This window comes from Loxodonta africana, chromosome X (genome assembly GCF_030014295.1).
Source record: "Loxodonta africana isolate mLoxAfr1 chromosome X, mLoxAfr1.hap2, whole genome shotgun sequence".
Classification (NCBI taxonomy): Eukaryota; Metazoa; Chordata; class Mammalia; order Proboscidea; family Elephantidae; genus Loxodonta; species Loxodonta africana.
The window spans coordinates 152,814,703-152,841,646 of NC_087369.1; the positions used below are offsets into that span (position 1 = coordinate 152,814,703).

Consider the following 26,944-nt stretch of genomic DNA (forward strand, 5'->3'; position numbering starts at 1 on the left):
AAAAAAATCAGTTTTTTGAATTTTTTGAGTTTATATAGTTAGATCCACCTTTATTTAGGTCCACTGAGAGATTCTAAGGAATGTACGGTGACTGCTGCAGCTACATGTAACACCAACAACCCAAAGAATCCTTCCCCTGACTACATTTGTCGGATCTTTAAATTCTGTGATGAAGTCATCACCCTATTGAGATGCTGTGATTCTTCTGCAGTCACTGTCTGCTAAGCAAAGGGGCCTAAAATCCACCAAGAGCAGTGTCAGGAATGTTGGGGATTTATTTATTTTCCTTGGGTAAATGTAGAAAGCCTCTCTGATAGCATTTGCTGAGATTTAGGTGTATGCCACCAAGCAAGGCAATGGTCTACACTATCTTCCTTAAATAGATAGCACCTATTCTTTAATTAACAGTCCAAAGCACTAGGACTGATTTTCTAATCCCCCTGAAATACAGTGATCTGGACAGAGAAACAATATCCGCATAGGAAAGCAAATTCCAAGTCCACCTATTAATCAGGTAATGTGCTAAGCTTTTGTAACACCCCAGTCACCACTCAGGATGGAGAAGAAAACTTCCATGTAAACAGATTCAAGATAACTGGGAGTAGAAAGCACTCTAATCTCTGATAATGGAAAAGGAGGAGCTTCTAGCGATTTTAACTACATCCAAGCATCCACTCTGGGGAGCTGTGTTGGGGCAACTGGCAATAGGATCAGAGTCATTGCTGATCTTTGAGAGAACTGAGGCAGGGAGAAGCATAGAGGACCTATAAACCACTTGCATATTCCTTTTCAAAGGAGCATCACAGATCACTCAGCTGGTTTGCCAGAAAGTTACACAGTGCAAAGCCTTCAAGTTGATTTTATTAGGCTGCCAAGATTGAAGGCCCCCTAGATAGTCAGCAGGGATAAGATTTTTTTTTTGTTTTTAATGTAATCCCAACTGATTGGAAACAATCAGAAGGCTGGTAAATCTTTATTAATGCTCAATTTACCCACTTTCTCTAATTCTCTTTATATGTAGAACCCTGCCCTGGGAGCCAAAATGGGATCTGCCTGTTTTGTGATGTTCCGGCTTCTGAGTGTTTCCCCGTGTGCTGGACACAGGCAGCAGATGATATTTCACCATCTATTCACTATTCACTGTTATTTCACAATAGACTCAAAGATGTAACCTCTTCATATAGGTCTAGCAACTGAAGTGAAAAATTTTAGCAAAATTGACTTCTCTTGAAGTGGTTTCTCTGGAGAGATGGCACTGCCCTCTTCTTTCACCCCCAACTGAGGTGCCAACTGGGAATTCAGTAAATCTCTGACAGCCACACAGTGAAAAAAAAAAATGTAACTGTGTTTCGGAGAGCTTTCTTTTGCCAAATCTCCAACTTCTGGGAGTCAGAGGATGTTGCTTCTAGGACAATGGGGTGCTCGCCATTTATCTTTAGAAGACTGATGCTCAGTCTGCTCCAGTCTGGTTACAGCCATTAAAATCTTACAAGATGGTTTTGGCCTAGTCTAGATCAGAGAGGTTAAGTTACTTACCCAAGATCTCATGGCTAGTTAGTGGTGAAGATCTGGGATCTGAAACCAGGCATGTCTCAGATCAGAGCTCAAGTCTTAACCATTATGCAATACTGCCTGCTCCAGTGAAGGTTCAAAGCTCTGTGTGCCACCCACCGATTTGCTCTTATTTTTCCTAATATATTTTGAGGGTTATTACCTAGGTAAATAATTATTATGGTAGCAACAGTTTTAATGTAAAGAGATAATTTTAGAGCTAGGTGAACCCTTAGAGATAATCTAACCCAATATCTTCACTTTACAGACAAGGAAAACTGAGACCCAGGGAGGCTATGTGACTAGCCCCAGATCCCACAGCTCAGTACACTACCTAATTACCAGTTGGAGTTTGAATTAGCTTTCTGATATGAATGGAATACAATTCCTTTGACTTCTTGTCTGGTAGTCTGTCTGCTATACTGTAATACCATTTTTGTACATTTGATGTAAATTCACCTAGGAAATCTAGTGGGCAGTTGTCTATATGTGCCTGAAGCTCGGATGGGAGATATAGACTGAAAATACAGATTGGAAGTCATCAGCATATGGTGGTAATAACCCCATACTCTCTTAGTTTGCTTCTAGATCTCTGAGCCCTCCCTCTTATTCTCCTTTTACCCATCCCTCCCTCTCTTCCTCCATCCTTCAACAAATATTTATTGAACACCTACTATGTCTCAGCCACTTTTCTAAGTGTTTGGATATATGAGTAAACAAAAGAGTCAAAAACCCCTGCTTTTGTGGGGTTTGTTGTTGTTGTTAGGTGCTGTTAAGTCAGTTCTGACTAGTAGCAACCCTACGTACAACAGAATGAAACACTGCCTGGTCCTCCACTGTCCTCACAATGGGTGTTACGTTTGAGCCCACTGTTGCAGCCACTGTGTCAATCCATCTCGCTGAGGGTCTTTCCCTTTTTCACTGACTCTCTACTTTACCAAGCATAAGGCCCTTCTCCAGGGACTGGTCCCTCCTGATAACATGTCCCAAAGTACGTGAGATGAAATCTCACCATTCTTGCTTCTAAGGAACATTCTGGCTGTACTTCTTCCAAGACAGATTTGTTCTTTCTTCTGGCAGTCCACAGTATATTCAATATTCTTCACCAACACCATAATTGAAAGGCCTCAATTCTTCTTCAGTCTTCCTTATTCATTGTCCAGCTTTTGCATGCATATGAGTCGACTAAAAATACCATGACTTGGGTCAGGTGCATCTTAGTCCTCAAAGTGACATCTTTCCTTTTTAACACTTTAAAGAGATCTTTTGCAGCAGATTTGCCCAATGCAACATGTCCTTTGATTTCTTAACTGCTGCCCTGGTGGTGCAGTTGTTAAGAGCTATAGCTGCTAACCAAAAGGTCGGCAGTTTGAATTCACCAGCCTCTCCTTGGAAACCCTATGGGGCAGTTCTACTCTGTCCTATAGGGGTGCTATGAGTTGAAAGCGACTCAATAGCAATGTTTTTTTTTTTTGTTTTGTTTTGGCTTCCATGGGCATTGATTGCAGACCCAAGTAAAATGAAATCCTTGACAATTTTAATATTTTCTCCATTTATCATGATGTTACTTATTGTTCCAGTTGTGAGGATTTTTGTTTCCTTTTTTTTTATGTTGAGGTATAATCCATACTGAAGGCTGCAGTATTTTATCTTCATTAGTAAGTGCCTCAAGTCCTCTTCGCTTTCACAAGCAAGGTTGTGTCATCTGTATACTGCAGGTTGTTAATGAGTCTTTCTCCAATCCTGATGCTGAGTTCTTCATAAAGTCCAGCTTCTTGGATTATTTGCTCAGCATACAGATTGAATAAGTATGGAGAAAGGATACAACCCCAACACACATCTTTCCTGATTTTAAACTACTCAGTATCCCCTTGTTCTGTTCAAACGACTGCCTCTTGATCTATGTACAGGTTCCACACGAGCACAATTAAGTGTTCTGGAATTCTCATTCTTTGCAATGTTATCCATAATTTGTTATGATCCACATAGTTGAATGCCTTTGCATAGTCAATAAAACACAGGTAAACATCTTTCTGGTATTCTCTGCCTTCAGCCAAGATCCATCTCACATCAGCAATGATATACCTCATTCTACATCCTCTTCTAAATCTGGCTTGAATTTCTGGCAGTTCCCTGTTGATGTATTGTTGCAACTATCTTCAATAAAATTTTACTTGAGTGTGATATTAATGATACTGTTTGCTAATTTCCACATTCTGTTTGATTACCTTTCTTTGGAATGGGCACAAATATTGTGGGGTTTACGTTCTATAAGGGAGACTATAAACAATTACTCTAATAGGTATATAACATAGTTTGTTAAAAGGTAACAAGTGTTATGTAAAAAATAGAGAAGGTAAGCAGCATTGGGAATGTGATGGGGAAAGCTGCAACTTTAAATAGGTGGTCAAGGTCACCGAGAAAGTGACACTTAAAGAAAGACCTGAAAGAGATGAGGGAGTTATTTATGCGGATGATTAGGGGAAGAGTATTCCAGGCAGAGGGAAGAGCCAGTGCAAAGGTCTATGATGGAAGAGTACCTGGTGTGTTCAAGGAATGGCATGTAGGCTGATGTGACCGGAACAGGGTGAGTGATGGGGAGGAGAGTATTAAGAGATTAGGTTAAGCAGATAATGTGGGAGAGGGGAAGGGCAGATCATATAGGGCCTTCTATATCATTAAAAAGAAGCCGTGGTTGCACAATGGTTAAGTGCTTGGCTGCTAATCAAAAGTTGGTGGTTTGAACCCACCAGCGGCTCCACAGGAGAAAAGACCTGGTGATCTGCTCCCGTAAAGATCACAGCTTAGGAAACCCTATGGGGGAGTTCTCCTCTGTCATATGGGGTCACTAAGAATTGGAATCGACTTGATGGCACACAACAACAACAATGTGCCATTAAAAGGGCTTTGGCCTTTATTCTGAGCAAAATAGGGAGCCATTCAAGTATTCTGAGTAGAGCAGCGACATGACAGAACTTATGTTTTAAAAGGATCATTCTGCCTAGTCTGTTGTGAATAGACTGTAGTGGCAAGGGTGAGAGAGGGAGACCAGTTATAAGGCTACTGCGATAGCTGAGAAAATGAATCACGGTGGCTATAAACTGGGTCATAGCAGTAGTCATAGTGAGAGTAGTAGGATTCTAGGTATATATTTTAAGGTAGACCCAAGAGAATTTTCTAACGGATTAGATGTGATATGTGAGAGAAACAAAGGAGGTAAAGATGACCCCTAAATTTTGGCCTGAGCAACTAAAAACATCCAGTTGCCACTAAATGAAATGGGGAAGTATGCTAGTAAAGTGGGTTTTGGGGCAAAGATTAGGAGTTTAGTTTTGAACGTAATAAGTTTGACATGTCTAGGCAAGGAGACATGAGTTTAGAATTCAGATGCTAGGCCGTCTGAGTCAGAAATACAAATTTGGGTGTCACTGGCATATATACGGTTTTTTAAGTCTTGAGATTGGATAAGATAATCAAAGGCATGAGTATAGATAGAGAACAAGTCCAAGGACTGAGCCATGGGGCACTCCAGTGACACAAAGTCAGGGAGAACAGAACATAATTGGTAAAGGAGATTGAGAAGTAGCAACCAGTGAGGTGGGAGGAAAACCGGTAATGTGGTGTTCTGGAAGCCACGTGAAGAAAGTATATCAAGGAGTAAGGAGTAATCGATCGTGTCACATTCTGCCCTTAGGCCAATTAGGAAGAAAACCGAGAAGTTACCACTGGATTTCGCACCCAATATTTACATGGACATGCACGGAGTGATTAACCACTGGCTTAATTTCAGTACTTTCCATGCGGAAGTGGTCCAGGAGAGGGGAGGGTTGGAGTTGGGCTGGAGAGGAGTGTGAGGTCAGGAAATAGTTGTACTTGACTGGACTTGGAAGGTGGGTAGGTGGCAAGTAGAAATGATGGATGGAAGACAGTCACATGAAGCAGACCAGTAGAAGGCTTTTGAGGTCAGGAGTTAAAGTCTGTATTTTTGAGCAATGGGAGCCACAGGAAAATTTCAGGGTTCTGTTTATGTGACATGCATTTGGACGAAGTGTCAGGTGGGAGAGAGAGAAAGGAATTGATGATAAAGATACTTTCTAATAAAGCTGACTTAGAAGCGACTAGAAGGGGGTGGAAAGAGATTGTGAGCATTCTGGAATCACAGGACTTTATTGCTGAGAGGAACTTCAGAGAGACCAATGAATGCAAGAGAAATTACCAGAGACAGGCAGAGGTTAAGTACACTAGTGGGGTTTACAATCAAGGCCTAATCAGACAGGGTTGGTGGGCTCTGGAGAAGACAAGGGGTTTGGTCACACCATGTCCCTGTTCTTCTCACCTTACCCTGCTCTTCCTGTCTCACCTTCACAAACTGAAGTTTTGGGGCTGTTAACAAAAAAGGACAAAGCATCTCAAAATGGCACCCTTGCCATGCTTTTAGCACAGAACTAAGGGATGCTTCTTTGTTAGTGGTTTTCCCACCCAATTAATCCAAACCCTCTTTTAACAAAATTCGAGTTCTGAAAAGGAAATAGAACACCAGTTTACCTTAAGCCGCGTCAGGAGTGTTATTTTTTTAATTCAATTCCAAAGCCAGGTTTCTTTCCAAAAGCCACCACTTTACTGGTACTAATTGCCCTGTCAACATTCTTGACACAACAATGAAGAACTAAAGGACTGAGCCTTGAGGGTAAAACATTTCCCTCTTACTCTGTGACCCTTCCAGCTCTGAACTGAGAGGGCATAGGTACAGGTGGGGGAAGATGACATGTATTTGAGAGAGGCCTGTTTCTTGTACTAGAGACTATCAAAAGTTAGGGCCTCTTTAAGACTTATTTCTACATTCATTTACAAGACCGCTCAATGGAGTAGTGTAAGTGTTAGAAACAAGCCTCTGTGCTATTCTTTGGAAATGTAGAAACGAAACACCCTGTAACCTATTGCACCCTACCTAGATGTTAGAGATGGTGCGCCATCCCGCTAGCTTAGACTGGATTGAGACAATGAGAGCCCAGTGCAGACTGATGATGTGATAAATGAACGATTAAATCAGCAGGATTCTACCTTTTAATAAGCAGGAGGTTTTAACACTGAAAATGCCTGACTTCATGGTTTTGAAGTGAAAAAGGTAGTATCAGGAATGCACAGCCTTCTCTAATCCAAAAGCAACCCACTAGAAAAAAAAGGGGGGGGGGGAAGTCCATTGCCCATTTGTAGGGGCAGTGGCACTAAGAGTAAGAGATAAGGATACAATAGTGCCTCTCATTCACCTAGGTGCTAAACACGAATCTAGGACATGGCCATTTCAGCTAGCAAGTAAGGCCTATGAGCGCCATCCTATTCTCTAATCCCTGTTTGTGACATGCTAACTCTGCTCCTAATATGGTCCCCTGAGATGCTGGCCTCCTAGATTTCTTATTGGCCTGGAAGGAAGTACCCTGCTGACAACCAATTTCAAAAAAGTCGAATAAAACATTAAGAACATTTTTTTTTCTAGCAAAAGGCGACGAGATAATCTATTTTACTAACCCTGACTGGCCTTAAAATCCTCTTAGTTGTGAGCAGGCCATACCAGGTAGAACCTGAGTTCCTGCCAGGAACTGATCCTATGATTAACTGATATCTATGTAAGGTAGGAAATGAAATATTTGTCTAAAGTCACATGTCAAAGGTTCTTACTTATCTTGATAAGGCAGGTTCATTTGATTTGTGGCCTGAATTCATGAGTGTGTCCCTTAACAAACAGCTCTCATGTCTCAGCACTATGTTGGCAGGAGCGCGCCCTTAGATATGCTCCCCAGCATCACTTTTGTTGTTAGGTACTGTTGAGACGATTTTAGACTCATAGCGACCCCATGTGACAGAGTAGAACTACCCCATAGGGTTTTCTAGGCTGTAATCTTTATCGAAACAGATCACCAAGTCTTTCTCCTGCAGAGTCGCTGGGTGGGTTTGAACTGTCAGCCTTCTGGTTAGCAGCTGAGCACTTCACCGTTACGCTACCAGGGCCCAGCACCACTAGAATAGTGGAAAAAGCTTTAATGAGGCTTCGGTTATATACAGAAGTAACCTCTGATCATTTCAGTAAATAAAACCCCCAACAGATCCGGAAAAAGTTTGAGTCAATTATTATTGCTGCTACGTTTTTAATGAAATATGACCACCATATATTTCCAGATGTTTTTAAGAAAGCCTAAGGAGAAACCTATTCAGTACTGACAAGACAGATCTCTAGATCATTTCCACATGAACTGCACTGACTGGATGGCTGCACGTAGTTTGACTTAGTTTTAATATTCCTCTTTGTCCTCATAGCTAGTCGAGCCGCACATCACTGTCTATTGCAGCCCATCACAGGAATGGCAGTAATTCCAAGCATATGTGACTAGCTGGCAGCAATGGAAGACTCTTAGCACCAACTGTATATTCTCATGTGCCTCTCAGGTAGGCTCAGACCATATTCTATGTCTGCCATCACCAGCATGTGGGCCAGTTATGAAAAGGAGAGACTGCAAATGGCAGTGTGTTACATTGAGCAGCTTGTGTTAGGTGTCTCCTTCTGTACCAACACACTTGAATTCCATCCCAGATGGCAGCAGAAACATGTTTTCTCACTGCAACCAGTACACAAAATCTATTGTTCTGTGCATGAAATTCGGCCTTGCCTCGTAAGAGAACATTTCCCTCCCTTCTGTTTTCTAGGTGGAACTTCTGAACATGCATCTATGAACCTCTTGAGTATTCTTTTGAGAAGGAAGAAAGCTTTCTTAGACACCCAAACATTGTGACTTGTGGGGAGAACAAGTAGCACATTACTCGGATTTGGAGGGAAGAGTGTGCAGCTTTTACAGTGTATGATCTCCTTCACCACTGGCATATCTGGCGGAATTGGTGGAGGTACTATTCCCAAACCAGGCATCATTGGAGTTATGGGTGGAATTCCAGTCATCATTCCGAGAGCAGGATCGAAGTCTAAAAAAGGAGAGGAGAGAACAATAAATGACACCAGGCAAGGTCAAGTGGAGGCAGAATGTTACCCTTTAAGTCTCAAACCAAAGCCCTTTCTAAGGCAGAGGCAAAATCTTTCAGAAATCATGGTACTTAGCATTGCCAGGTCTTAGGTGTTATATTGCTGTTGTGCATTTTCCTTTTGTTCTGTTTGACCAGTGCCTACTTAAGTCCCTGCATCTCATTTTGACATCCAAGGCCTTTCATAATTATGACTGTGCTTTGTCTATTGAGCTCACCTTCCACTAGTTCCCGACACCCTCTGCTGCATTCAGACAAGGCTCCTTGCTGTCCTTTGTACACACAATGATGGTTCCTGTCTCTCTGTGGTACAGCATCAGGTTAATAGTGCACAGTTTTGGGGATCAGGCAGACCTGGGTCCTAGTCCCACCCTTTGCTTAGCTGGAAGAACCTTTTAAACCTCCATTTTCTTATTCTCAAAATAGGGTTAATACAACCTACCCTGCAGGAAGTTGTGAAGGGTAAACAAAATAACGGCTGTTATGTGCTCAAGCACATGTGCACAGAAATGCTCAGTAAATAACCACTCGCTGTGCCTTTGTTCATGTTGTTCTCTTTGTCTGGAATCGTTTGAGCCTCCCTGAGTTCTCTTCATGCTTCAAGGCCTGGCTTAAGTCTATCTTCCTTGAAGAAGGCTTTCCAGACAATTCCGGTTCACTCTTAATTCTGCATCCAAAAACTACTGACTCTACACCTATTGCCAATGAACTTTTATTTTGCATCACCCTTTGATTGTTTCAACCAGGGATGTCCCTAGGGTAAGTGGAAAAAAAAATTTTTAGGGTAAGTGGGGAGCCCCCCCAAAAATTATTTTTGTGGGGCCCCTGGCTGTATACATAATTTGATTCACCCCAAATCAGCGTCACCATCATTCTAGTGGCTCAATTTCAAACATGATGCCATGCAAGAAATACCATACCAGCCAGATGGCGTGACTTACCAGGATTCCCTCCTGGTACCAGAACTTTCAGAGGACCCATAGGTATGAATCCTGAAGTTCCCGGGCGCATTTAGTTGACACCAATGTGTATGTGTCAGGAGGGGTAGAAGATTGTAGAGTGTGTGAAAGGGAGAAATGGGGACCAGGGCCCATGTAGGTTGTTTGGGATTGGGGCTCCTTGCTCAGATGACACTGCAAGCACTGGCTAGTCCCACATACTAGAGGGAAATGGGAAATTTTGAGGAAGTGTTTCTGGCAACCAGAACCCACGCAGGGCCTGGTCTGGACTTGGGGCACCTGCCCTGATGGCACTACCTGCCTGGCCAGTCCTTGGCACTGGAGGGGACTTGGAAAATATTAAGATAGGCATTCCAAAGCAGGGCCCCCCTGAGGGGCAGGCCCAGGGCAGGGGCTCTGCTTCCCAATTCTAAGTGTGGTATGGATTTCATTATCTACGTTTTGTCTCCGTATCAAAATGCAAGTTCTTTGAGAGAAGGAAGTGCGCTCTACTTCTTTGCTTGCCTACCCTCACCCCTGCTCTCTGCTCTAGCACCATGCACAGTGGAGTACAAAGAAAGAAGGTATTGCATAAGAAGCTCTGGTAATGCAGGGACAGTTGCAGTAGCAGGTCCTACCCTGTACACTACACAGGCCATAGGGACAACCCCTATAAACGTCGCCTCCAGGTGGCCCTGAAGTCCCCCGGGTGGCTCTCTAAGATGTTGGAGGAGGTGGACCTGAATAGCAGAAAGAACCTGTGGTTTCCAAAGAAGCAGAACTGCAGGCACAACAGGCCCAGTAGGAGGGAGTCCTGAGACTGTGGGTAGATAGGTGGGTGGCGCATGGGCATCCCTCATTGTAGAGCCAGCCTAAGAGAGCGAGGGCACCCCCTGTCCTCCCACATGCCTCTCATCCTGAGATGTGAAGACACTGGGGATGTTTGAGGGACAAAAAACATTTCCTCCAAGAGGAATTTTTATTTTTCTGAAAGCATAATTACTTTGGGTTCTCATGTCATCTTCTCAACATGCATGTGTGTGCACGTACGTATACGCATGCACACGCACACATACACACACATTTCTCCCTCCCTGTGGCTCTCTACTCTCCTCCAATAGTATTTACATGACCCTGAGGAAAAGTTCTTAATATCTCTGTGCCTCAATTTCCCTTCAGGTAAAAGTATGGATAAATAATGGCATTTAGTTCAAAGGATGAAAGGACAGAACAGATATGAAAACTTCTGGTGTGACAGGTACTCCTAATAGGTAAGTTTTCTTCCATTTGTTCAAAACATACATATACACACTGAGAAATTCACTGATTCAGGCATTCATTCCCACATTCCACAAACCCTTGTTATAATCCTCCTATACATCAGGTTCTATGCTGGTAAGGGGTCTAGGACTCCCTTTTGATCTTGGAGAATTTAAGGCCCCAACAGCCTTTCTGCCGTCCTATGCTGTAGAATTTAAGAGCACTGTGGTTAAGAATGCCATTTATGTCTGGAAAATTTGATTTCTTGTGCAAAAGATTTTGGAGAAATTGTTAACATTATCTCATCCATTTGCAAACTGTTAACTTTCATTAGGAAAAGATACGATTAGATTGTGTGCCAATTTAACAATCATATGTATTTTTTTCCTCCTACTGAAATGTTTGTCTTCCTTTTATTGTTCTGCCTGTCTCCTCATTGTTATTCATATAGTTCTGTCACTCACAACTCTACCTTACCACAGATTACAGAAGCATCAGCTCATTAAACAAGCTCTGCCACTTCGACTGAGAAGGAAATACCTGTCTCCATGTACTGTCTACTAATAAATGGAGACAAACAAAAAACAAATACACAGGATAAATATAACTCCTGACTGATGCACTCACCACTCTGCTGGTTGGTATGATTACATTAATATTTTATGAATTTCATTTAAAAGCAAATATATTCATGACATATGGCTAAAGCCAGAGTAGATCAACTCCCCTTCTTCCTTGCATTGAATATGCCAAGGGTACCATAGGCTACAGTGCCTGGCAGGGCTTGCTAGGGGGCAGGTTGTAAATGACATTTCAAAAGCCTCCATCACATTGATTATTTCGTTTGTTTATCTTCAACTATCAAGTACCAAAGTGGAAGTGGATTTCCAATGCCAACCAAGGAGATAACCATTTTGAATCATAGACTTCATGCAAGTATTACAAACCAAAAAAACCAAACCCATTGCCATCAAGTCGATTCCAATTCATAACAACCCTGAACCTGAAAAGTCAAACAAGCCCAACAATTTAAAACACATTGGTAATAGAACACCAGAGAAATTCTTGCCCTTTTCGAGGTCCCTGGTCTGGTTTGAGGAGTACTGCCAACAAATACATGCTATTGCCTCTTATATTAGAAATTCACATCGCTGAAAGGGATTTGAAATCATATAAAAAGATTGTGGAAAAGGCCAAGGTATTCCTCCAAAGTCATTTTTACAATCAATACTGTTAAATAAATGAATAAACAAACAAGCAAATAAAATTACTTAAATAAGTAAATTCTGTTTTGCTTTTACCATCTCTCCTTCTAGTACCCTTCCCCCACCACATCCTTGACTCTTGGTATGACCAATGCTGGGAGAGTCATACGGTGTTGGTTTGTATTCCCTCTTCTGATTCATGCATTGGCTGTACCACATGATTTCAAGAAATGTTTCAGTGTAGCCTTCAGCCTTCCTGCTGCCTATCAGCTTGTGCTTACCCAACCTAGAATAGTTATCTGGCAGTATTATTACCCTCTACTTTCTGTACACACCTAAGCCAGAAAGTTACAATGGAGGCACATATAATTTCTAAGTTGCTGTCCAGTCGTCCGTATGCCCATCCATCTAGTATTTTGGTGCCAGGTCCTATGCCAGGTGTTGGGGTTAAAGGAATGAATAAGAGAAAATTCTTGACCTCACAGTCTTGTTTGGAGAAAGCCATGCAAACAGTTACAAGGCCGTATCATCAATTATCATCATCACCACAATTGTCTATTGAGTGGTTATAATGTGCTAGGCACTGTGCTAAGCTTTTTATATAATCTTATTTCAACAGACCTGTGAATATTTTGTTACTTGCCCAAGGTTACACAGCCAGTAAGTGGCAGACCCAGGATTCAAATCCAGATTGGTCTAACACTCTTAACCACTACATTGCCTCTCAATGTAGTATGACAACTGCTTTAATAAAAGCAGGTGGAAAGTATAACAAGTATGCTAAAAAAACATGGCTTCCATACGGTTCTTTTTCCCCAGTGTGGTGGATTAAAGGTGTATACAAATTCTCCTCCCATCAAGAGGTAGGGGCTATTCCCCCCCGCCACTTTGAATCTTGATGAGCTCTTTGTCACTGCTTTGACCAATAGAATACACCAGAAGAGATGGTGCATCAACTTTCAGGACCAGGCCTTAAGAGAGAAGTAACTTCCACTTCTTGTCTTTGGGAACATGCGCTTTGGGAGCTTTGAGTCGCTACGTAAGAAGTCCAATAACTATGCTAAAGAGACCATGCAGAGAGGGTTTTAGAAGACATGGAAAGGGAGAGGGGCTTGGGTGAGCCCAGTCTTTTATCTGTTCCTGCCACAGTGCCAGGCATATGAGTGAAGTTGTCTTGAATTCTCCAGACCAGCTTGCTTCAGCTGAGCCATCCCAGTTGACATCATGTTCAACAGAAGAATTGTCCATTTAAGTCCTGTCCAAATTTCTCACACAGAAAATCTTGAAATATAATAAAATGATTGTGTTTTAAGCCACTAAATTTTTAAGGTGGTTTGCTACACAGCAATCCCCAAAAACCCCGATAAGTAGAATATCCAGCATGGCTGGGAAGTGGAGTATGATTGGTTAACAGAGTTAGGCATTGTCAAAGAATAAAAATAGAAAGTACACTAACTATCCAAACTAGTCTGACCATGGTTTTTCTCAGATTATTAAGAAGGTACTTTGGGATCCTCCAGGGCCCCAGAGCTACTGTTTTGAGCAATTGTTATTACTGTACTTTTGCTGTATGGAAAGGTCAATTGGAAGAAAGCCAGATGACTAACACTCTACTAGGTGCATTAAGACTACAGATGTTTATAAAACCCTAGAAACCTTAGAGGCTGTCCATCTTTCAGGTCTGACAAAGATACCACACATACTCATTCTATGGTTCAATGCTTGATATTTTCTGGCAGGCCAGTTCACACTGGATTTCTCCCCTTGAAATTCAATCTCCACTTTCATGGTAGGAGAGGGAGGTGTGTCCATAACATTAAAAAAAAAAATTAGCTACCCATTAATTGAGTATTTATGAAGTTTCAGGCTTTATACACATCATCTTACTTAATCTTCACAACGATCCTAAGAGATGGACAATATTATTATTCTGATTTTACAGACAGGAAAATTGAAGTTCATAGAGATAACATAGTAAGGCCACACAGTACATGGCTCTTACTAACCATGCTTCCAGTCATTAGTCTACACTGATTCCATAGATATTTACATCTTTGGAAATGCTATAGGGTCACTTTGAGTCTTAATCGACTTGATGGCAGTGGGTTTGGTTTTTTTTTTTTTTAATTTTTATTGTGCTTTAAGTGAAAGTTTACAAATCAAGTTGGACTTTCATAGAAAAATTTATAAACACCTAGCTATATACTCCAAATTGTTCTCCCCCAATGAGACAGCGGACTCTTTCTCTCCACCCTCTATTTTCGTGTCCATTCAGCCAGCTTCTGTCCCCCTCTGCCTTCTCATCTCTCCTCCAGACAGGAGCTGCCCACACAGTCTCATGTGTCTACTTGATCCAAGGAGCTCACTCTTCACCAGTATCATATTCTATCCCATAGTCCAGTCCAATCCCTGTCTGAAGAGTTGGCTTTGGGAATGGTTCCTGTCTTAGGCTAACAGAAGGTCTGGAGACCATAACCTCTGGGGTCCTTCTAGTCTCAGTCAGACCATTAAGTTTAGGTTTGGTTTTTGTTGTTGTTGTTTCTTTTGGTTCTCACAAAGGCCATAGGGCCACCAAAAAAAAAAAAAAAAAAAGCGCCCCTTGTCAGATTAAGCTCAGTTATGTACCTATTCAACCTGCAACAAGCCTTCAAATGTTCTGTCCAGGAGAATGCCTTGGGGTTGCTTATCTCCACAAATAGAATGTTCTTTTGAGATATTCAATATATATATTGCCATAGTGTTTGTTAGGTAATTCTGAATTTGGGCCACAGAAGTTGGGATGGTGGCAATGTCTGAATTGGTAAGGTAAGGGTAGGAGGTGACATGTTTACTATTCTGCTAGCCTTTTTAGAACTGGACCCTGATTTTGGCTGGAAGCTCCTTCACATCCTCAGAAAGGCTCTGCCTGTACTCAGTGACTTCTTCCTGTCCAAGCCCCCTCTGGCCCACAAAGGCATTACCAATCTTTTCTATGTTCTGGATACACTTTGAGCCTCAGCAAGTTATTTGCACTCATAGTGAAACCACTAACAGACAACCACAGATAATTCCAAAATAAGTGTTCTAAAACCAATACCAAACCTGTTGCTGTCGAGTCAATTCCGACTCAAATCGAACCTATAGGATGGAGTAGAACTGCCCCATGGAGTTTCCAAGGAGTGCCTTGTGGATTTGAACTGCCAACCTTTTGGTCAGCAGCCGTGGCTCTTAACCACTATGCCACCAGGGTTCCCAAGTGTTCCAAATAGAATCTAATTATATATGCATAATTATTTTATAGAAAATTATCCATCCAATTCAGGTACACATTTCTGAGACGTTATTATTTCTTCAGAGTTCCTACAAAATTCATAGAAAATTAAGAATTATGCCTGAGTATTGAGAAACTTTTTAGGTGCCCTGGTGGCACAGTAGCCAAGCACTTAGCTGCTTGAACCCACCAGCCACTCCACAGGAAAGATGTGACAGTCTGCTTCCATAAAGATTACAGCCTAGGAAAACTTATGGGGCAGTTCTATTCTGTCCTACAGGGTCACTATGAGCTGGAATCGACTCAGTGCCAGGTTTATTTTTTATTATTACTGAGAAACTTTAGCCCACTACAGTCCCGGCTACCTTCCCCCTACCCAGATACTTGAAAAGACTTTTCAGGCACCCAACCTAAAAAGAGACTACGGCTTTCTTAAAGATAGCCTGGGTGAGCTGTGAGATAATCCTGGCCTTATCACCAGCCCTCTGGAAACAGATCACAAATTCCCAAAGTTTTGCACCATGACTCTCAAATTCTCCCAACATCTGTCCTGCTTCTCCAGAATAGCTTCTGAATACTTGTTCCAGCCCAGCTGGGAAGCTGAGGCAGGGCCTGGCTAACGGACAATAACAAACAGTTCAGGAAAGCTCTTTCTCCAAAATCTGACTTTGATCCCACATTTCCACCAAAGGAGCTTTATTCCTTTAGCATGAGTTTTTATAAATGTCTACATTTCTAGCTCATCTTCCCTCTTCTCCTTCCTATTTATTTATACTGTGTTCTTGCCTTCTTAGAACATTTGACGAGTTCAGGGTCATGCTCTCAACTCTCATGCAGCTTTGAAGGGAAATTAGTGAGATACTTTCCAGTACATCAGGGGTCCTCAGATTTCTGGATTTTAGAGATGAATAAAATAAACTACATAATACATACATTAAGGTTGCCAACCTCTTAATTTGTCAAAGAAAGACATAGAGAACAACAACAAAAAGAAACTAACCAATGTACTATCATCATTCATGCACCTCATAAAAGACAGAACATTTTTAAAGGCAAAAATATAGGAAGTCTAAAATCTCAGAATAAAGGACAGAACATTTAATTGAGCAAATTTAGCTTTATGACAAATCCACTATATTCTTACTTTCTTACATTTTGCATCAGAGTAGGGAAAGCTGTGCATAGGGTTGCTATGAGTCGGAACCGACTCAATGGCACCTAAGAACAGCAACAACAGGGAAAGTAATAGCATCAGCTGGTCCTGGGCTGTAAACCAGTGTTTAGGTTCTGGGATCAATCAACCACCTCACTCGGCATGCACTTCTCTATCAAGCTCCAAGTGAAAATTTTCTTTCAGAACCAAAATGTCACACACACAAAAAGGTAGTAACGGCCATGAAAAATTTCACTTTCCCTGAAGACTGGTATGTTTCCTTTTCATGGAAAATGCAAATTATAGAACCGATCAGGTTTCTGTTTTTGTTTTGGCTGTCTGGTCACAGAGGCAGCTGAGCTTTAGAAACTGGGTGGGATCCTATGACCTACATGTGTGAATTCTAATTAACCTCTCTACCTGGTCTTTATCTTCCATTTTCATTTATATTTTTCCAAATGATGATTTATTTTATTTATAATTCTTCTATTTCACTGTAATCTTTCTTATAAGCTACCTCAAACTCTGTAGCATGAGGTGATAATACAAATATAACTCAAATCAATAATTAACCATTATCTTCACACTATATACTCTCGCATGCCTTCCTGTCATTGATGCACTGTTTCCTCTGCCTGGACTATTCTTAGTTCCCTTTTTTACCTGACACATTTCTATATGTCTCTGGAAACCCAGATCTTCTGTAAACCTTTTCTGACCACCACCATCTACCTACCACTCCTCCTAGTCCATCCTGGCTTCAACAGTACTTTTCAACATGTTTCTACTATGACACTTGTTACACTGTTGTGCCAGGTGCCATCGTCAAAGGAGTCAAACCATTGTAGTGCTATGATATTTACTTTGCTGCCTCTGCCACTGGACTCTGAATCCTTGAAGGCAAGGATTGAACATGCTCATTTTGGATCCCCTTAACCTAGCTAAATCTATTTTTAATGAATTAATAAATGAATGGATAAACGAAAGAACAAATGAACTAAATGGATGGGAAAGCTTTGAGCTGTTGTCACTCAAGAGTCAGCTCATAATTGTGAACAGGTTTTATTAAGGAGAAAACATGGAGGTTTTAAAAATATTGGAGTCAGTATGCTTCATGAGGGCAGAAATTTTTGTCTCTTTTATTCACAGCTTTATCTTCAGGGTTTCTCATAGTACTCTCCATACAGCAGGCCTCAGTAAATATTTGTTGTATGAATGAAAGGATGAATGAATGAACTAATGGTCTCACTCAGACCACTCTTCCTAACAGTTTCCATGGGGAGTCATGAGAGCGCCATCACTGGGTAGGGTTCAAGCTTGTTTTGAAGAGACATTAATTCTACTGAGCATAATGTTTTACATATTGTTGGCTCTTGATGAAATGTCCGTCACGATGATGGCCAGTGCTCTCCTTTCTCAGGATCTTAACCTTATTGGCCACTGAAGGAACACTCTATTTGCAGAAGATATTACAAATACTATACTGGCATAACATAGTTTATAAAGAAAATGTTCTACATTCTACATTGGTGAGTAGTGTCTGGGGTCTTAAAAGCCTATAAAACAGCCATCTATGAGAGTCCACTGGTCTTACTCCTTTGGGAGCAAGGGAGAATGAAGAAAACTAAAGATACAAGGGAAAGATTAGTCCAAAGAACTAATGGACCACAACTACCACAACCTCCACCAGACTTAGTTCAGTACAACTAGATGGTGGCCGACTACCACCACTGACTGCTCTGACAGGGATCACAATAGAGAGTCCTGGACAGAGCTGGAGAAAAATATAGAACAAAATTCTAACTCACAAAAAAAGAGCAGACTTACTGGCCTGACAGAGACTGCAGAAACCCTGAGAGTATTGCCCCCGGACACTCTTTTAGCTCAATAATGAAGTCACTCCTGAGGTTCCCCCTTCAGCCAAAGATTAGACATGCCCATAAAACAAAATGAGACTAAAGAGGCACACCAGCTCGGGGGCAAGGACTAGAAGGCAGGAGGAGACAGGAAAGCTGGCAATAGGGAACCCAAGGTTGAGAAGGGAGAGTGTTGACAAGTCATGGGGTGGCTAACCAATGTCATAAAACAGTATGTGTACTAACTGTTTAATAACAAACTAGTTTGTTCTGAAAACCTTCATCTAAAGTACAATAAAAAAAAGAAAATACTATAAACCCAATCTGTATGCTGAGCAAATAATCCAAGAAGCTGGACTATATGAAGAATTAGAGAAAGACTCATTAACAACCTGCACTATGCAGATGACACAACCTTGATTGCTGAAAGTGAAAAGGACTTGAAGCACTTACTAACGAAGACCAAAGACCATAGCCTTCAGTATGGATTGCACCTCAACATAAAGAAAACAAAAATCCTCACAACTGGACCAATAAGCAACGTCATGATAAACGGAGAAAAGATTGAAGTTGTCAAGGATTTCATTTTACCTGGATCCACTTGGATCAACACTCATGGAAGCAGCAGTCAAGACATCAAAGGACGTATGCATTGGGGAAATCTGCTGCAAAGGACCTCTTTAAAGTATTGAAAAGCAGAGATGTCACTTTGAGGACTAACATCCACCTCAGCTAAGCCTTGGTATTTTCAATTGCTTCATATGCATGTGAAAGCTGGACAACGAATAAGGAAGACCAAAGAAGAACTGACAGCTTTGAATTATGGTGTTGGTGAAGAATGCTGAATATACTGTGGACTGCCAGAAGAACGAACAAATCTGTCTTGGAAGAAGTACGGCCAGAAAGCTCCTTAGAAGTAAGGATGGTGAGACTTTGTCTCACAGACTTTGGACATGTTATCAGGAGGGACCAGTCCCTGGAGAAGGACATCATGCTTGGTAAAGTAGAAAACCAAAAAAAACCAAACCCAGTGCCGTTGAGCTGATTCCGACTCACAGCGACCCTACAGTAGAGGGTCAGTGAAAAAGAGGAAGACCCTCAATGAGATGGACTGACACAGATGGCTGGAACAACGGGCTCGAGCATAACAATAATTGTGAAGAAGGCACAGGACTGGGCAGCATTTCATTCTGTTGCATGTGGGGTCACTATGAGTCGGAACCGAGTCGACAGCACCTAACAACAACAACAGAAACCCAAGTCTGGGCCTCCTTGAGGAGTTTGCGGAGCAGTGGCCTGTCGTATCTCACACATCCCCATTCATTCTCTTTGTTCCCATCAGAGCTGGCCAGCTGGGTCCAGTGAGAACTGCCTTTTTACGAATGACAATGCCCGCAGATGGGCAGGGTCTTGCTCTGGGAATAAGGTCTACAAGTCCACATTTCCCAGTATCTCTCATTATCGAGGAGGTATAGTCAATACATTGGAGACACCATAACAAGAGAATCTCCTCCTCTGGGACTTCACAGGCTCCACACTTGGCTGTTAAGAATTTTTTAACTGAGGGGAAAAAATAAAGGAAGCAGCAGAGAGCATTCACTGGGTACCTGTTAATGGTAATGGGTCCATCCCTGGATTCATCTGGGATGACTGGTGCAGAACAGTGCTCCTTAACCAGAAGGCCTGACCCTTTTTGGTGCCTCTGCTCATGTGAAAACTAGCATAAGTCATATTTGACCAGCTTGGAAAAGCAATTACTCTGCAGGGAAGACGACCGCCAGCCAGAGGGGACTTTTTGATCTGCCATCATTGTGAATTAACTTTACTGAACAGCAGCTGCACAGAACACCATATTACATGAAAGGGAGCTCCATACCAGAGATGGCCTGGCTCTGCTTTCCACTCAATGGACACAATAAGCCAGACGTTACCCTGATGATATGTATGTGTCCAAGAGCCTCAGCATCCATGACAGTATAGATTTGAGCTCTCTGGGGGAAGTCAAGGAAGCTTATGCATCACTGGTTTTTCATCAATGTCAAAAGCCTTTTCTATTGTCATAGACAGGTCAGAGGAGACAGGACAAACAGAAGCCTGCTGGCTCAGTAGGAAACTGAAGTAGCTGAATTACTGAGCCATCAATGGGTGACTTTGGGGAACAGCTCCCTGTGGCTTGATTGCTCCCTTTTCCATTTTAAGGAATCCTGAGGGTGGGGAGAGGGTTAGGGGAGAACCATTATTGGTTCTCATTCAGTTAAAATATAAAATAATAAAGATGGCAGGCACCATGCACCCCAGACCCTGGTAAGAAGAGTTGGCAGCATTGGAGTATAGTGCCAAAAGTTCATTTCTGTGGGCACCCCACCAGATTTACAGAGGCAGTCATCAGCACTGTCAGACACATACTGCTCTCTTCACCGGCCATTTTCTAGTTCTTCTCCAAGGAAAAAACTCACCCCTGCATTAGTTATCCTCCACTGTTGTTAAGTGTACAAACGAGCCACAATTCACCTTTTGTGAGCCATATGTCCGTTGTGTATTTGGAACAATAATGATAATAGCTGATGTACATTGAGGGGTTACTGTGAGCCAGGCATCATTCTAAGACTTTAGATGTATTAATTCATAACAAGTCCATGACATGGCTACTATTATTATCTCCACTTTACAGATGTAGAAACTGAGGCATTAGAGAGGTTAAGTAACTTGCCAAAGGTCACATAGCTACTTAATGGCAAAGCAGAAATTTGAACCTAGGCAGTCTGGATGCAGAGCCCATGTTGTAATCTTACGGTAAACTGTCTTCCTAAGATAACAAGGGGAGAAAATCAGCTACACCTAACTCAAATGATACATACAAAGTATGTCTTGGCCAGATGGTATTGCCCAATGTGCTTTCCAGACAAGAAGTGCACAGCTAAAGGAAATAACAGCATTTCTAAGACCAGGTTTTCAAGTAGTGAAGCAACCCTCCCTGAACCACAGGTTCAAGATCACTGAAATGCAAGGCTGAGTGGGACTCTGAAAAGCTGTTTCTTCATAGTCCTTAAGAAAATAAGATGTAGGCAAAGGGAGATAGAGATAGAAATGAAACTCATCCTTGAGGTTTCAAATGTCTGGTTGGAGCTGGATGTGGAGAACGTTCATTAGGGCCGACAGTGGTTGCATAGAGCTCAAATGCTTGCAGTTTAAAGGGCATCTTTTTTTTTTTTTTTACCTCAAAGAGCATATTGTACTACTAATAGTAATAATAATGGCAACTGTTAACCTTTACTGAGTGCTTATTATATGCCAAGCATTGTGCTAAGTACATTATTTAATCTTCACAGCAATCCCGTGAGGTAGATACTATCATTACCCCCTTTTACAGATGAAGAAACTGAGGCACAGAGGGGTCAAGTAACCTGTTCAAGGTCACACAGCTAGCAAGTGGCAGAGCCAGGATCCAAACCCAAACAGTCTGACTTCAGGGCCTGTGTTGTTAAACACAGAGAAATAGCCTCTGAGCTACTGTTAAGAAATCTTACCCCAATTTTCTAGGCCTATTATTGACCCTAGAAGTCCCTGGGTGGCACAAACATTTAAGCACTCAACTACTAACCGAAAGGTTGGTGGTTTGAACTCGCCCAGAGGTGCCTCAGAAGAAAGGTCTGGAGATCTGCTTCCAAATGGTAACAGCTTTGAAAACCGTATGGAGCAGTTCTACTCTGCACACATGGGGTCACTATGAGTTAGAGTGGATTTGATGGTAACTTTTTTTTTTCATTGTTCCCAGCTTAAGCTTTGGCCCTGTAATCAGTCCTGGGCCTTTTCTTCTCGACATTATAGACAGGTGTCTAAGCATTGAAGATTACTTTGTGAGTGTAGGTTGATGCTTAAATATGGAAATTTACAAAGCACTTGGTTAAGCTAATAGTCCACAGCTCTGTGCAGCCCACCCCCACCCCGCCCCCCAGCCTCAGAGCAGAGTTGGCCTCAAGATTTTTGCTGGGGCATTTACCTATACAATTCAGACTGCCATAAACCGGGAATATTTAGGCCAAATCAGGTTGCCTAGTCACACTAGACTACAAGAGATCGTGACTGAGAATCGCTCCACATGGAGCTATAAAATAATATATAAGCAATATAGAAAAAGAGGAAGACCCTCAATGAGATGAATTGACACAGTGGCTGCAACAATGGGCTCAAGCATAACAACTATTGTGAGGATGGCACAGGCCTGGGTAGTGTTTTGTTCTGTTGTGCATACGGTTGCTATGAGTCAGAACTAAGTCGACAGCACGTAACAACAAAAACAGTGACAATGACGTAGTTTAAATAAGTATTTAGTTTAAATACTATTATAATGAAATAAAAGACTAAATAAAAATACCCACTGCTTGTTTTAGAAATGTTTATGAGAAATATAGTAATAATGATTTAAAAAATATTTTAACAACTGACATTTTTGAGTACTATTTGTGCTAAGCACTTTATATATATGGACTATCTCATCTAATTCTCACAACAACCCTAGAAGTTAGGCACTGTTAGCCTGATTTTATGGAGGATAAAATCAAGTCTCATAACAGGCATATAACTACCCAAGATAAAATGGTGAAAGAAACAGGCTTGGAATCCAGGCAGATTGACTCCAGAGGCTGAGCTCTTAACCAATGTGCAAGACTGGCTCCTGTGCTAACACCTGCTGGTCCCAGATTGGCCCCACTAGTCATTTAAAACCCAAGGAGATCCATGGTCCAACAATTCCAGCCCTCAAAGGGTCCCTGGCTGTTCATTTCAATAAGAGCTTTGAACAAGTCTGGTTCAACCCCCTGCTCAGAATTTGCATTTCTAACAAGTTCCTTGCTGAGAATTGGCATTTCTAACAAGTTCCCAGGGAGCTATACATAAGAATGACCTGGGGATCCTATTAACTGTAGATTCTGATTCAGTATATCTGGAGATGGAAATGCAAATTCTCAGCAGGAGTGTGAACTGGAACGAACAGGCTTGGAAGCCCTGATTTCAATTATGGTTGGTCCAGTGGAGGAAGATGCAGCCCAGTCATGAGAATTAGTTTGGTGGAACGGTTCTTTGGCTCTTCCAAGTATAGAATCCAAGCTCCTTTTTTTCTCCACCCCCTTTCTCATTCCCATACCTTCTTTCTTCATGTTTAATTGCTTTTTTTCTTCCTTAGATTTCAATGTAATAACATTTCTTAATTTATTATTACTACTGTTGTCTGCTACCCCACCTCACCCCCATTACAACCTGTAAGCATTCATTTAACATTTGTGCTGGAATTATGAAATTCTGGGGGGAGAGGGGACAGTAGTATCAATAAAGGACACAAAAAATGACATCGCTCCAGATCTGTGTTTCTCTACTTTAATGCGCATGTGAGTCATCTGGAGGACATTGTTAAGATGCAGCTTCTGATTCCGGAGGTCTGGGGTAGGGCGTGAGATTCTGTGCAGACCACACTTTGAGTAGCAAGGCTCTAGACTGGCCTGGTCCTGTCATGCTTTTAAATAGGATCAAAATGAAATAAATCTAGGGAAATTAATGCTTAGGCTGTTAAAAAAAAAAACAAAACCCAGGCCTCCTGAGATGTCAATTCCCTAAGTTATTCACAAACCCATTTTAATCGTTAATAGCTCTGACAATTCAGGAAGATTTTTTATATCTAAACTAAACCCTTCACATACCGTGGTATTTTTCTTTTGGTTTTTCTTCAGTGGAGATGGAGTTAGTCCATCATGTCCATTCTCTTAAAGGTTACTTTGTTTACAAAAATGTAAACAGTTATTGTCATGAATTGAATTGTGTCCCCCAAAAATATCTGTCCACTTGGCTAGGTCATGATTCCCTTGTATGACTGTCTGCCATTTTGCCTTCTGATGTGATTTCCCTATATATTGTAAATCTTGTCACCATGATGTAATAAGATGGATTAGCAGCAGTTACACTGATGAGGTCTACAAGATTAGGTAGTGTCTTAAGCCAATCTCTTTTGAGATACAAAAGAGAGAAGCAAGCAAAGAGACCTGGGGACCTTATACAATCAAGAAACCAGCATTGGGAGCAGAGACCTTTGGACCTGAGGTTCCTGTGCTAAGATGCTCCCACATCAAGGAAAGACTGATGACAAGGACCTTCCTCCAGAGCCAACAGAGACAGAAAGCCTTCCCTTGGAGCTGGCGCCCTGAATTTGGACTTCTAGCCTACTGGACTGTAAGAGAATAAACTTCTCTTTGTTAAAGCCATCCACTTGTGGTATTCCTGTTATAACAGCACTAGGTGACTAAGACAGCTATTCAGTTTTAAAAATAGACTTTGGGATTATTCTTACCATCTCTTTTTCTCCCCTTTAGGAATCTCAGGTCAGTGGTTAAGTGTTCGGCTGCTAACCAAAAGGTCAGCAGTTCAAATCCACCAGGCGCTCCTTGGAAACCCTATAGGGCAGTTCTACTCTGTCCTATAAGGTGGCTATGAGTAGGAATCAACTCAAAGGCAATGGGTTTGGTTTTTGTTTTTTTGGTATGAGTCAGTTACGGAGTTCCTGAGTGGTACAAGTGGTTAACACACTTGGCTGGCTAAATGAAAGGTTGGAGGTTCAAGTCTAACCAGATGAACATCAGAAGAAAGTCCTAGGGATCTACTTCCAAAAAATCAGCCACTAAAAAGCTTATGAAGCACATTTCTACTCTGATACATATGAGGTTGCCATGAGTTGGAAGCTACTCAACAGCATCTGTTTTTTTTTTTTTTAAAGTCAGTTATATCCACCGATTTTCTTTCCATCTCTGTGTTTATTTGCCTCTTCCAAGAAATCTACAAATTAGACAAGCTTTGTATTCCCTTGCCAAAACCCTCTTGCCTTTTATTTTAATAAAAACTAAAAAAAAAAAAATAAGCTGTTTAAATATTCAATGACCCAATCTCCATCAGTTATCCCTCAGCTTGGCCAAAGTGCAACAGGGAGTATACTGGTAGCTACTGGCCGCCTAGTCTATAAAGCTCATGGTACAAAAATGTACACTCCAGGCAGAATCTGGGAAACGCCATCTTCAAAATAAGTTGTGTCATACTGTTATATTTATTACCACATGGTCAATAAAAAGAAGTACTTGTGAGGTGATTAAAAATAGCATACCAGGTAAAATTGGTTGTCCAGCAATTCCCATCGGTGCCATTCCAAGATTATTCATTGTGGTCCATGCAGTTGGATCAGACATAGGAAGTGTCATAGCGGTAGAGTCCACATTCAGAGTTCTATTATCAGCTGAAAGAAATGATAAGCAAAATAATTTCTTGTGTTAAGAGTCCAGTTGTAAACTTTGGCAAACCCTTTATAGTAATGGTCTGATGGGTGGTGGATAAGGCTTCAATTTTAGGCTAAAACAATACAGACTTGAACTGGCAAGCGGTCATGGAATTTGAAAGCAGTTTATCAGATGATACTTAGTATAAGAGTTTCTTCCCTCCATCCTTTCTCACTTTCTTCCTTCTTTCCTCCCACCCCTCCCCCTTTTTTCTTTCATGTATATACACCACAGGAGCTTGGGATGATTAAAGGTTTCCTGTTCTTCTCATAGTCTACTTGAATCTGATTACTTCAGCAGCTTCCATCCAAACTACTCATGCATGCAAACCAAGAAAAACCATCCAAGGGCTTCCGCAGTTGGCAGTAAAAAATGAAAATTATACTCCTGATGCAATTTCATATCTTTGAGGCAGTACCATTGAATAGAGCTGGATATATAATCAAGAGACATCAAATAAGCCAATTGAGTACTTTTGGGGTTACCGGGATACTGGAGAAAAAGCACATAGGAGACATGGTCCCTGCCCTCAAGGGCTGCACAATCTATTGGAGAGACTGATGATGCTGCTGCTGATTATTATTATTATTACTACTACCACCACCTGTGCCACTATTACCATTAGTAATTCCTAAACACTTACCATATGTTAGGTAAAGCACTTGGCATGCATTATTCTCATTTAACTCTCAGAACAACCCTATGAAACAGAGACTATTTATATCTCCATTTAATAGATGAGAGATTTAGAAAGGTCACATGTATTGACCAAGGTCACACAGGACGTATGCTTTTACCCACTACACTTTACCATCTCCAATTAAACAGATATGAAATATTTGAATGACATAGACCAGAAATGTTACTGAAATTTGAAGAATGAAGAGCTACTGTGGCCTAAGTAAGTGTGAAAGGTTTCATGAAGATAGAACTTGAAAGAATGGAGTAGATTTCTATAGAGCATGCCTTGAGTGATAGGTAGGAATTGGATAGGTAAAGAAGGGGGGACGCATTCCAGGAGCAGAGATGACAAAAGCAAAGACACAGAAGCAGGTTATGTATGCATATGCATGTACATACTACACAGCTGGAAGAGACATAGTCATAGTCATCTGAACACAAAAAAGACTTATTTTGAGAAATTTCCCTCTGACTACTAATACCCACAGGAAAAACTTTCCATGGCTTTTCTCCTACCTCCCAGTATGTATTTCTGCCAATTATAACCCTGAGGGCAACTCTGTTCTAATAGTAGCTCGTTAACGTCCATCACATCTTTCCAACCTGGCAACATCAGGGATGATCCTTGGCCAGGTTATTTATACATGTGCTATTTTGGTCATTGATTGGTCAGAACAAGCAAATGTCCAAAAGCACTATTTACTGAAATATAAT

At 41.5% G+C, this 26,944-nt stretch overlaps 1 protein-coding gene across 7 annotated transcripts in view; it reads right to left on the reverse strand.

The window, feature by feature from the left end:
• Positions 1 to 26,944, reverse strand: part of ENOX2 (ecto-NOX disulfide-thiol exchanger 2) — a 351,546-nt gene that overhangs the window by 76,160 nt on the left and 248,442 nt on the right. For all 7 annotated transcript variants that reach the window (XM_064277591.1, XM_064277590.1, XM_064277586.1 and 4 more), the window contains 2 exons: positions 25,381 to 25,509; positions 8,365 to 8,520 (listed from right to left, as the gene is read on the reverse strand). In XM_064277591.1, the coding sequence (XP_064133661.1) occupies positions 8,365 to 8,520; positions 25,381 to 25,474 (250 nt within the window). In that variant the 5' untranslated portion in view covers positions 25,475 to 25,509. The remainder of the gene's footprint in view (positions 1 to 8,364; positions 8,521 to 25,380; positions 25,510 to 26,944) is intronic.